Consider the following 12,083-nt stretch of genomic DNA (forward strand, 5'->3'; position numbering starts at 1 on the left):
ATGGTATTTCTAATTCCAACTTATGAAGGAATCGCCATACTGCTTTCCACAATGGTTGTACCATTTTACAGTCCCATGAGGTGGCAAATCTTTATGCAAGTAGATGATTGCCCAGTCTTGCTTCTGCGGCATGGCTGGTGGGTTAGAACCGCTAACCTGTAGTGCCTTAGACACTACACCATCAGAGCTCCTCATGAAGTTAGAGGATGTCAAAGGAGGATGCTACCCCCATGTCCTTTTTGCATCCTGCTTCATCTCATCTCCCAGCTTCCAGAAAATATGAAGGATGGGAAGGGGTTACAGAGGCAAGCTATGTATGATTCCTTCCATTTTATTAGGTACCCCCCCAACCAAGCTGAACTTTTGTTTGAATGTGCACTCTCTCTCTCCCCGACTTCCCTAAGCCCTGCTCACCCTTTAAAGCTTAACCCTTCCATACAGCACCTCTCCTCAATTCCGTCCTGGTGTCCTACAGCTCTTAGCAAGTAGGCGCCTTATTTACAGAAGGAAAAGAGGCTGAGCAAAGGGAGAATGGCTTATTCATTGCAATGGAGTTAAGTCTTCCTGGTAGGAGAATTCCGGGTCTTGCTACCCAAGCCAAAGCAGTAACTCAGGATGAAAATGGCTTCCACCTGGGACCCCTGGCTCAGAATGAGAATGGGCTGGGACTAAGCACAGAGGTGCAGCAGACTCTGCTTGGGAGTGGTCAGAACAAGCAAGCTTTTATTGGGGGGATGTTGAGCAGAGCACAGGTGGAGGGGGTCTCAGTGTACTGGACACAGGGCTCAGGGAGAGGAGGGAGGGTGAGGCTGGGGCTAGGGCTAGGTGATGGTGAGATGAGTTGAAGCAGGGACACCATAGTTTTCCTTGTGCTCCTCAAAAAGTTGCTCCAGTGCCTTCACGTAGAGTCCATGATAGTGGTCAATTTTCTCCTTAGTGGGGTTGGAGCACTGGGGCACGTGGATGGGCTGGCCCACTGCAGAGAGAGGGAGCCGGCAGGTGAGGAGAGAGCCCTCTCCTGCCCACATGACTGTGGTAGCTTTCCTCTCTAGAGATGGCACTCACCCACAGTGGTGACGGGCACAGCGAAGGGCAGCAGGCCCCAGGAGTTGGCCGAGAAGAGGCCTCGGCCTGAGAAGATGCAAGGAGCAAAGCCCATGAACTTCTTGAAGGTGGTCTGTAACAGGTACTGCCAGGAGCCTTCAGCAAAACTCTTAACTTCGAAGATATCATTCTCCCCAAAGGTGTACATAGGCACCAGAGAGGCCCTAGGAAGGGGTGGCAAGAGAGAAATGGGTCGTCAGGTTAGTAGGCCACATGACAGCTATACCTCAGAGACTGCACATCCAACTCACATCTCAGGCTTCCACTTCCCAAGGCCTTTGGAGCCAGTCAAAGAGCATTCTCCGGCCATTAAAGACCTGGAAGAAGGGACTCACATTCCTGGAGAATCGGTTGAGTACTAGACCTTCAATCTAGTTCCCAGAAATGCAGCCAAAGGCTTGCCTTTGAGATAGTGCCAGGGTAGGGCTCCCAGGCCTCAGAGCCCTGCTTTGTCCATTCTAACTGCCTCTCTCGGAGTGGGATGAAGCTCAATGGAGCAGGGCACAGTGCTTGGCTGCCTGGCAGGGAGCCAGCTTGGAAGCACTGAAGTGGGCACTCTCCCTCTCTAAGATGGGACCTGGATGTGGGAACCCACAGAGGACTGCAAGTTCCAGATGTGGGTGTTAATTTTCATTGGTTGGAAGCAGCCAGCCTGGGCTGGGCACCTCCACACCCACTCACCCGTGCTGCAGGGCCAGGTTCACGAAGCCTTTGCGATTCCAGAGGACAAGGTGGTGTTGGCCTGGGCTTGTGTTCAGAGCCTCCTGGGCACCCCCAATGATGATGGCCACAGCCTGACCACGCTGGGGCTGGGACAGGATAAAATCCAGGCTCTGGCGGCTCACGGAACACAGTCCTACGCATACGGATAGGTGGGGAACGGTCACCACCAGCTCCACAGCTCCTGAGCCCTTCGTCCCACCCTTTAGTGTTGAAGGGCGAGCCCTACATCCCATTCCTTCCACCTCCATCCTACTCAGTGTCAGCCTCTAAGACACTTACCCAGAAGATATTCGCTGACACTCAGTCAAAGCCCGGCCAATGTTCAGGCCGGGTCCCTGCAGGAGGGGATGGGAGTGGTACTCTGGCCAGGGGAACCGACTCCCATTCAACCAAGGCTCACCAGTGGACATGATGTAATCCCGATAGACTGGGAGGTGAAAGAGGCCATCCAGCCCAACTAAGACGGGTCTAAGCCCAGGGAACTGCTGGGAGACGGTGTTGCTCTCGGTGCAGAAATTACAGAAGGCCCCTACAGCCATGATCCCATGTGGGTGACTTCCCATCACATAGTTCCGGTTGGGTGGCAGCTCTGCGGTCTTCACCAGCTTTGGAGTGTTGGACAGAATGGGGAAGAGAAACATAGAAGACTTGCTGAAAAGGCAGTCCCATTCCAGTGGACAGCAGAGCATACAGTTCTGGGAAAGGGGGGAGGCCCAGGGGACCCACTGGGAATACCACTCCGCTCCCACCACACCGTCTGCAGCTAGGCAGGCTCCGAATTCAGCATCAGGAGAGGGTGGGTAAGCGTGGGAGGTGAGAGAGGGCGAAAAGGCAGTCCATCTGGATAGCAACTTCTCACCTTGATAGGAAAATAATCCCTTAATTGTTTCCATATTGTCCAGTTCCTCACCCACTCAGAACGTCTTCCACCTGTGGTCCCAGGTTTGGATGTCAAAGTCCCTGAAGGTACCCTTCCCTGCCAGTTCTCACTACCTGTGCCCCTGTCCCAAACTCACCTTGCCTGGGAGTGTCCCAGTCCAAGTAGAGCCAGGTCAAGTAGAGAGCAGACACCAACCAGTGTGAGGTGAAGAGGAGGAGGAAGACAAGAGTGGAGAAGAAAACGCCTGGGGGAAAGGTGAGAAAGAAAAGGAATGAACTTTTTCAATGGAGTCCTACCTTCCAGGCTCTGGAAGGCTGTCTGTCTTTGAGCCTCTCCCCCACCCTTTGTCCTCAGAGACCCAGGCTGCCGCGGAGGCCCCCTCATCCTCCCTCAAGCCCCAGGCACCCACACCCCAACCCCTTTCTCACCCATGAAAAGAAAGATGAGCACTTGTAGGTAGGTGCTCAGTGCTTCTAGCCACTGCTTCTTTGGGGTTTTCATGGTAAGGGAGGGTGAAGGAGCCTTGTAGACCTCCATCCCAGTAGCTTGCCTTCTCCAGCAGGGCTCCGGAGGGAGGGCAAACGAGGGGTTTGAAGACCCACTTGGGAAGCCTTTGTCGCCCAGGAGGCCTGGCGGGGTGGCAGCTGGCTTCCCGAAGGAGCGTGTGGTGGGTGGGTGAGTGGCGGGGAGATGTAGGATCCAGAGCCCCAGACGTCTCCAGGCTCCTTCTCCGATTGATCTTTGAACTTCCTTTTTATCAGTAGGTCTAGGTTGGCTGCTGGGCGGGGCTGGTGGGATAAGGTGTGGGCGAGGGAGGGGCGGCCCCGGGTGCTAGAGGAATCGGCATCGCGAGGGGCCGGAAGCAGGCGAGCACAAGGAACCGGTCCCAGCTGGAGCAGGTCCGGGCGGCCGTGCAACATCGCCGCAGCGGTTCCAACGCCGGCGAGGACCACACCCCCCCCGGAAACTGTTTGACCTCGACTGCCGTGGAGCGGAATTTGGACCCGCGCCCGCGTTCTGTTTGCAGGTCTTGGCGAGGGTCAAGGCCAACCCAGGAGCCTCCGCCCGGCGCGGCGTGCCTGCCCTCCACCCACCCCCGGCGAGTACAAACACGCGCGCGCGCACACACGTGGCTCTGGTTCCCCACCTTTAATCTCACGCCCGCCCCACGCCCCGAGGGGACCCGGAAGGGCCAGGGCGCGCCTAAGTGAGGACAAGGTGGCGGTGCGCGGGGACGCCGTAGCGCGCCTTGTGCTCTTCGAAGAGCTGCGTGAGCCGCTGCACGTAGAGCGCGTGCAGCGCGTCCACCTGGGCCTGGCTGGGCCTCGGCGTCGTCTGCACTGAGATCGGGGCCCCCACTGCGGGCAGGAGCAGAGGGGCAGAGGACGCGCGCTCGGCTGCGCTCTGCCCGCGGCGCGCCCGCGGGGAGGGCAGGGCCGCCGAGCGCCGGGCGGAGGCGGCGCGGGACTCACCGACTGTGTGCACCGGCGAGCGGAAGGGCAGGAGCAGGCCCCAGCGGCCGTGGAACAGCGGCAGGGCCACGCGCAGCAGCGACTGCAGCGCTTCCTGCGCCGCCCGCAGCCCGGAACCCGGAGGGTTGGGGACCTGCTGGAAGAGCTCGTTCTCCCCGAACGAGAAGACCGGTACCAGGGAGGCCCTGGGGGAGAAGCGCCGTGGGTGGCTCCCGGCTCCGGGGGCTCGCCCCGCCCCTGGCCTCGCGGAGCAGCCAGGGCGCCCCTCGCCGCGCCACCCGGAGTGCTTCCTCACCCGTGTTCCAGCGCTAACTTGGCGAATCCCTTCTGATTCCGGAGGCGTAAACTCAGCGCGCCGGGTTTTGCTTCCAGCGCCTCCAGGGGCCCTCCTACGGCTAGGACCGCCACCTGGCCGCCCCCGGGTCTGGACAGTAGGTAGGAGGCGCTGGCCTTGTCTGAAGAGACCAAACCTGGGGGGAGGGCAGAATCTGAGAAACCAGACTCCTGGGTCTTGGGTGGGGGCTTCGGAAAGCTGGGGACCTGGATCCTCGGACGGGAGGAAAGCGAGGTAGGGAGCGACAGGCGGGGCTGGGGTCCTGAGACCCGGCTCCCCGCTCCTCACCACTACACATGATATAGTCCCGGAAGATCGGGAAGCGAAACCAACACGGCAGCATGAGCAGGTGGGGTCGGAGGCCCGGGAAGAGGCGGGAGAAGCCGGTGGCCTCGGTGCAGAAGTTGCTGAAGGCCCCGATCACCAGGACCCCGTGAGGGTGGAAACCGAAGAGGTAGTTGCGCGAAGGATCCAACTCTGTGGTTTTAACAAGCTGGGGGACAGACAGGACCGGATTGAAGGCATGTGGGGCCTGTAAACACTGCCAGTCCTCGGGCCCTCCTCTTCCGCGTACTCTCGCTCACACATTCCAATGGGAAGTTACATATTCACCAAAACTCACTGCCACTGAGTGGATTCCCCCATTGGGTTTCCGAGACTGTAAATCTTTACGGAAGTAGATTGCTCCATCTTCCTTCTGCCAGAGGCTGGTGGGTTTGAGCCGCTGACCTTCTGGTTAGCGGCCAAATGCCTTATCCACTATGCCACCAGATACATGTATGCAAAGATGTGTATGTCTGTGTCTTAACTCTCCACTATGTAACTTCTTTTTAAATGCGACTATAATAATAACTGTGGAATAAGATGAACTGGATTATAAAATTTTTAGTTTTTCTTTTGCTGATGCCCTAAGTACTTAGCTTGTTTATTGGGTAATCCACCCCTGGACAGAGGCCCGGCGCCCACCCACCGGTGAGACTGGGTTTTGATGTTCCCCAGAGTCTGTTCCGAGGCCCCCTCCCCCTTGCCCTGGAGCCCTCACCGAGATAGGGAAGTAGTCCCGGAAGAGTCTCCAGGCTGCCCAGTTGCGGACCCAGGCAGAACGCCGGCCTCCGGTCCGCGGCGTGTCTCTGTCTCTGTAGAGCCAGACCAGGTAGAGGACCGCTAGGCTCCAGGCCTGGCCCGTGAGTGCAAAGAGGAGCAGGGCCAAGCAAACCTGGGCTGCGGGAGCGAGAGAGGTGGCTCAGGACCCAGGTGTTTAAGCCCAAGGCCCCGCAACGTCCCCCTTCGGGTTCCTTCTTGGTCAGGCCCTTCCTTCCCACTTGCTCCCTCAGGCTCCTTCAAGTATCTCTCCTAGATCCCTACGTCGCCGCCTGCCCCGGGTAACGGAAAACACAGCGCTATGCTTCTGGGGTCCCGCGGGCTGCGCGACTCACCGAGCGCCAAGAAGGAGAAGACCCATTGCAGGACAGCGACCACTTGGAGGGCCTGGCTTAAGGAGCTGGAGGAGGCTGGCATACTGTGGAGCTTCAGACGTTGGCGCCCACGGCTCTTAAGCACCACCTCCCCCCCCTTTGGCTCAACCCCCTAGCCTTGATCCCTGGCTACCGGCCCGCCCCCATATCCGCCCCCTTGGCTGACCAAAAACCAGGATTAATCACAAGGAAATAACCGGAGGTGTGAGCTGGAGGTGAGGAAAGGGGTGCAGACTTTGTGGAGGTCAGGGCTGTGGGTCTCTGTGAGAAGAGCCAGGCTGGAAGCAGCAGCCTGAAAAATGGAGGCTGCCTGGGTGGTGGCTATGGTGTAAGGCCCAGCTCCTCCCTAGAAGGAGAGTAACTGAAAGAGCCTATCACTGGGTGGGCCCCTGAGGGCTGAGGGTTTATTCCCTGAGAAGCAGCTCAAGCCTCTCAGCAGAAGGGAGGGCTTTGTGGGAAAGGCTGAGTCCTGGTGGGGCACACCCCTGTCACCCCTGCCTGCCTCAAGCACTGACCAGAGGCCTGTGGGAGCCAGCACCTTCTCCAGGCCAGGGAATGTCATACACGCAGTAGTCCCCTCCCTCCACACATTCCCATCAGGTGCCTGGTCATACACTCTTCAACCAAAAAACCAAACCCAAACTCACTGCCATGGAGTCGGATCCAACTCATAGTCCTTGGGTTTCTGAGGCGGTATCGTTATGGAAGTAGATTGCCCAACCTTCCTTCTGAGGTGTGGCAGGTGGTTTTGAACCGTCAACCTTCTGGCTAGCAGTCAAATGCCTTAGGCAGGCTAGCAGTCAAATGCCTTAGGCACTAGGCCACCAGAGCTCCTGTTACACTCTCCTAGTATAAAATATTTCCCCTTCATTCACAGTTCTCATGGTGACTGATGAGACTGCCTCCCCCACAGATATAAACAACAAGAGGACAAGTGTCTCTTGCTCACCACAGCAGCCCGTGTGACTAGCACAGTGTGTTACCTATGGTAGGTGCTCACTAATGGTCTGGGGAGGAGGCAGGGCAAACCAGTTTCCAGTGTGCAGGCCCTGTGCTCAGCTAAGTGCATGTTTCTGTCCCTGAGCCCTGCCTCACTCTCCTGCTGGCTTCCCCTTCCAGGGGACCTTGGCAAGACAGTTCACCAAGAGGTGTTTTCTGCTGTGTCTGTTCAGCCCCCTTCCACCCACGAGGTATACAGGTGGGGGCAGCAGGAAGTCAAGATGTTATGGATGGAAAAGTCTAGTCAAAGAGGGACCCAACCAGGTGCTCAGGTCCACCTGTTGGGAAGGAAGGTCTCATAAAGGAGTTTTTCCTGGAGGGCTGGGTAAGTGTTTCACCGGAGGGTGAGAGGAAGGAAGAATGGGATTCTTGTCTGGAGGACAGGTACATGTCTGGAAGGGAACAGTTGGGAGAGAAATCCAGAAAAAATAGGCTAGTGTAAGCAGACCAAGCTCACGGAGCATGGCCTTCTGTCCTCAGCACGCTTCAAGGATGCTTGGGCTAGGGTTCGATGGTCCCTTGGAGGCGAGATGGTTTTCAGAAAGTCCCTGTCATCTTTTTCGAGGCTGCTTCACATTCCCCTTTTCCAGGAAGCTCTCTTGGGATGAACTTCCTGATTCTGACCAACAAAAAGCTTAGGTCCAAGACAGCCACACGTTTTATACAGAAATAGAAAAACTCATCCTAAAACTCATAGGGACTCTTAAGGGCCCCTTGAGTCAAAACAATCCTAAAAAAGAACAAAGCTGGAGGACTCAAAAGTTTCTGATTTCAAAACTTAGCAACGAATCTACAGCAATCTAGACAGCATGGTACTGGTATTGAGATGAAGCTGTAGACCAATGGGATAGAAGAGACTCTAGACCCACACGTACACGGTCAACAGAGTTTTGACAAGGGTACCAAGACCATTCAATGGGGAACGGACAGTCTTTAATGCATGATGCTGGGAAAACTGGATACCCACCTACAAAAGATGAAGTTCTGTCCCTGTCTTACCAAACACAATTAACTCAAAATGCATCAAAGACCTAAACTATAAGAGCTAAATCTATTGAACTCTCAGAAGAAAACATGGGTAAAACTCTCTCTCTCTTTTTAATAAAAAAGACATTTGTAGAAATTTTTTTCTCTTCTTTAAAATTGTGATTTGGGTGAAAATTTAGAGCAAATTGGTTTCATTTTTCATTTTCCATTCAACGGTTCATACACATTTTGTTTCATGACATTGATTGCAATCTCCATGATGCAACAGTTCTCTTCCCACTTCTTCCCTGTGGTTACCTTTTCCTTGTGTCCTTTTATCCTGTGAAGTCCTGCCCTCTGAGCTGTCTCCCTGTGCAAATGCTGCCCTTCTGTCTCCCACAGTTGATTGTCCTAAGGAGTGTAAAAACAAAAAAACAAACTCACTGCTGAGTGCATTTCATTAATTGTTCATCTAGTAAGCTTGTCTATTGTTTGGCTGGAAGCCATGGGAGTGGTTCAATTCCAGGCCTGAAGGGGTATCTAGGGGCCATAGTCCTGGGGGCTTCACCAGTCTATCTGATCAGTGAGCCTGGTCATTTTCATGATTTTGAGTTTTGTTTACATAGGAAGCACTCTTGATGATCTTGGATTATGCAATGATTCTTTAACATATGACACCAAAGTGCAGGCAAAAAAAGAACAAAAGAGGTAAATTAGACTTCATTATAAAAAAAGTAAAACAAAACAAAAACTTTTGTGCATCAAAGGACATAATTATGAGAGTGAAAAGGCAACCTACAGAATGGGAGAAAATATTTGCAAATCATGTATGTGATAAGAAATTAATATCCAGATTATATAAAGAACTCCTCGAGCTCACAAACAGTAAAAACAACCCAACTGAAAAACGGGCAAAGGACTTCAATAGACAATTTTCCAAAAAATATACAAATTTCCAATAAGGACATGAAAACATACTCAACATTAGTTACTAGGGAAATATGACTCAAAACCACAGTGAGATACTATTTCACACCCACTAGGATTGCTGTGAGGAGCTCTGGTAGCATAGTACCTAAGGCACTTGACTGCTAACCAGAAGCCTGGCGGTTCAAACCCACCAGCCACTCCTCGGAAGGAAGGTTAGGCAATCTACTTCCGTAGTGATACTGCCTTGGCCACCCAAGGAGGGGTTGCTGTGAGTCAGGGCTGACTCAACGGCACATAACAACAACAACAACAGGATTGCTGTCCACTAGTCTGGACTAGACCACGAGTCTGTCAGTTTGTTGTACTCTGGTGACTTGCTTTGATGCTACAACAGAATGCGGAACTTATCAAACAATATCACTAATATCACAAGCAAGGAAAATTCTGATGAAGATAATTAAAAAAAAAAAAAAATGCAGTAGGTCCTAAGACAGGGAACTGCAAGAAATTCAAGCTGAATTCAGAAGAGGATGTGGAATGAGGGAGATCATTGCTGATGTCAGATGGATCCTGGCTGAGAGCAGAGAATACCAGAAAGATGTTTCAAAAACAAAATTCACTGTCATCGAGTTGATTCTGACTCATACTGACCCCCATTGGATTTCTGAGGCTGTAAATCTTCACAGAAGTAGGTTGCCACATCTGCAGAGTGACTGGTTGCTTTGAACTACTGACCTTCTGGTTAGCAGCCAAATGCCTTATCCACTTTGCTACCAGAGCTCCATTAAACAATGTATACCAAACAAATAAAAATAAAAAAAATCCTGCCATCAAGTCATTCCAACCCACGGTAACCCTCATTAGGTTTCCAAGACAGTAAATCTTTATGGAAGTAGACTGCCTCATCTTCCTTCCATGGAGTGTCTGGTGGATTTGAACTGTTAACCTCTGAGTTAATAGTTAAATGACTTAGGTACTGTGCTACCAGAGCATTAGGCAAATCTGCAAAGGATCTCTAGAGTGTTAAAAAAAAAAAAAAAGCAAGATGTCACCTTGAGAACTTAGGTGTATTTGACTCAAGCCATTGTATTTTCAATTGCCTCATATGCATGTGAAAGCTGGAGAATGAATAAGGAAGACAGAAGAAGAATTGATGTGTTTGAATTATGGGGTTGGTAAAGAATACTGAATACACACCATGGTCTGCCATTGTCACTGTAACTGTAAAAGGGTATAAGGAGTGCAGCTTATGTGTCTGTGAGTGTGACAAGTGTCACCGTGACTGTAACAGCATAAGGCAAGTGTAACTAAGGACTGTCCGTGTGACCACTGTCCCAGTAACTGTTACATGGAAGGCTAGGGTAGCTTATGTCCCTGTCAGTGTCACCATAACTGTAACAGACTATGGTGTGTGTTGCTTATGTCCCTGTCAGTGTGAACACTGTCACCTTTACTGCACCAGGACATGGAGAAGGTGCTTTAGGGCTTTGTCAGTATGAGCAGTGTTACTGTTAATGTAACAGTTAAAGGCGAGTGTAGTTAAAATCTCTTGTCAATGTGAAAAGTGTCACCATAACAGTAACATGGTAATGTGAGAGTAACAGGTCCAGTTAAGGTGACCAGAGTCACCTTAACTGAAACAGTATGGCAAGTGTAGCTTTGGTCCCTTATAGGTGTGAAAACTGTCACCTTTACTATAATAGGTTATGGCGACTGTGGCTTAGGTCCCTGTCAGTGTGAACAGTATCACCGTAAATGTAACAATATAAGGTGAGGGTAGCTAAGTTCTCTGTCATAGAGAAGAATGTCACAGTAATTGAAACAGGGTTGTTGTTGTTGTTATGTGCTGTCAAGTCGGACCGACTCATAGCGACCCCTCCTTAGGTTTCCGAGGCAGTATCACTACAGAAGTAGATTGCCCAGCCTTCCTTCTGAGGAGTGGCTGGTGAGTTTGAACCGCAGCCTTCTGGTTAGTGGTGAAGTGTCTTAGGTACTATGCTACCAGAGCTCCCAATTGAAACAGGGTAAGCAACTGTAGATTACATCCTGTTTTGTGTGAACAGCATCCCTGTAAAAACAGCAGTGTTAAGACAAGTGTGGTTAAGGCCTGTCAGTGTGATAAGCATCAACATACCTGTAACCCAGTAAGGCCAGGGTAGCAAAGGTCTCTGTCAGTGTGAACAGCATCACTGTAACTGTAACAGGGTAGGGCAAATGTAGCTTTGGTCCCTGACAGTGTGACCAGTGTCACTGTAACTGCAATAGGGTATGACAAGTATACCTTAGGTGTCTATCAGTGTGACAAGTGTCACTGTGACTGTAACAGTGTAACACAAGTGTAGGTAAGACGGACTTTGGACACGTTATCAGGAGGTACCAGTCCCTGGAGAAGAATATCATTCTTGGTAAAGTAGAGCATAGGTGAAAAAGAGCATGGGTTACTCAATGAGATGGATTGCCATAGTGGCTGCAACAACAGGTCGAATATAACAACAGTTGTGAGGATGGTGCAGGACCAGGTAGTGCCTACGGTACATCGGGTCGCTATGAGTCAACTCGATGTCACCTAACAACAGCAGTGTCATGGATTGGATTGTATCCCCCCAAAATATATGTCCACTTGGCTGAGCCATGATTCGCAGTGGTTTGGCAGTTTTGTGAAGACACAACGTGGCACAGTTATGATCCCCCATGATGCCATCTGATGTGATAAGCCAGTAAGTTGAAAGAGGATTAGTGGAGGATGCAACAGCTTTAATCCCCTCCCAGCCCTGATCTGATGTAGGGGGTGTTTCTCTGGGGTGTAGCCTGCAACACTTTTCTCTTACAAGAGATAAAAGAGAAATGAGCAGAGAGAAAGGAACCTGTTACCATCAAGAAAGAAGAGCCTGGAGCAGAGTGCATCCTTTGGAGCCAGGGTCCCTGCCCTGGGATCCTCCTAGGAACAGCAGACACAAAGGAGAACACCTTCTCCTAGAGGCAGTGCTCTGAATCCAGACTTCTGCTAACCAGGAGGCTGGCGGTTCAAACCCACCAGCCACTCCTCGGAAGGAAGATGGGGCAATCTACTTCCGTAGTGATACTGCCTGGGAAACCCAAGGAGGGGTCACTATGAGTCAGGTCCGACTTGACAGCACATAACAACAACAACAACAACAACAACACCACCAACAACAAACTGTGAGGGAATAAATTTGTCT

At 51.9% G+C, this 12,083-nt stretch overlaps 2 protein-coding genes across 2 annotated transcripts; both read right to left on the reverse strand.

Annotated features, from left to right (window-relative positions):
- Window positions 1-821: 821 nt before the first annotated feature.
- MOGAT3 (monoacylglycerol O-acyltransferase 3) lies at window positions 822-3,244 on the reverse strand. The gene is made up of 7 exons (XM_007942285.1): window positions 3,136-3,244; window positions 2,844-2,951; window positions 2,687-2,757; window positions 2,228-2,432; window positions 1,786-1,960; window positions 1,066-1,268; window positions 822-976 (listed from the first exon to the last, which is right to left on the reverse strand). Exons 1-7 carry the CDS (start codon window positions 3,242-3,244, stop codon window positions 822-824), a joined length of 1,026 nt encoding a protein of 341 aa, XP_007940476.1.
- A 666-nt stretch (window positions 3,245-3,910) lies between these two features.
- On the reverse strand, window positions 3,911-6,031 carry LOC103198179 (2-acylglycerol O-acyltransferase 2-B-like). Its single transcript, XM_007942299.1, has 6 exons — window positions 5,950-6,031; window positions 5,556-5,734; window positions 4,802-5,006; window positions 4,475-4,649; window positions 4,180-4,364; window positions 3,911-4,065 (listed from the first exon to the last, which is right to left on the reverse strand). Exons 1-6 carry the CDS (start codon window positions 6,029-6,031, stop codon window positions 3,911-3,913), a joined length of 981 nt encoding a protein of 326 aa, XP_007940490.1.
- Between the last annotated feature and the right edge of the window lie 6,052 nt (window positions 6,032-12,083).

The sequence above is a fragment of the Orycteropus afer genome, unplaced genomic scaffold, assembly GCF_000298275.1.
Source record: "Orycteropus afer afer isolate SDZICR_OR568_19922 unplaced genomic scaffold, OryAfe1.0 scaffold00006, whole genome shotgun sequence".
In the NCBI taxonomy this organism is placed as follows: domain Eukaryota; kingdom Metazoa; phylum Chordata; class Mammalia; order Tubulidentata; family Orycteropodidae; genus Orycteropus; species Orycteropus afer.

Coding starts and splice junctions, on each gene's coding strand:
- MOGAT3 (XM_007942285.1), bottom strand. CDS start 3,244: ATGGAGGTCTACAAGGCTCCTTCACCCTCCCTTACCATGAAAACCCCA. Junction 1,961..2,227: donor GGATTACATCATGTCCACTG/GTGAGCCTTGGT, acceptor CCGTATGCGTAG/GACTGTGTTCCGTGAGCCGC. Junction 977..1,065: donor TGTGCCCGTCACCACTGTGG/GTGAGTGCCATC, acceptor CTCTCTCTGCAG/TGGGCCAGCCCATCCACGTG.
- LOC103198179 (XM_007942299.1), bottom strand. CDS start 6,031: ATGCCAGCCTCCTCCAGCTCCTTAAGCCAGGCCCTCCAAGTGGTCGCT. Junction 4,650..4,801: donor GGACTATATCATGTGTAGTG/GTGAGGAGCGGG, acceptor CCCTCCCCCCAG/GTTTGGTCTCTTCAGACAAG. Junction 4,066..4,179: donor CTCGCCGGTGCACACAGTCG/GTGAGTCCCGCG, acceptor TCCTGCCCGCAG/TGGGGGCCCCGATCTCAGTG.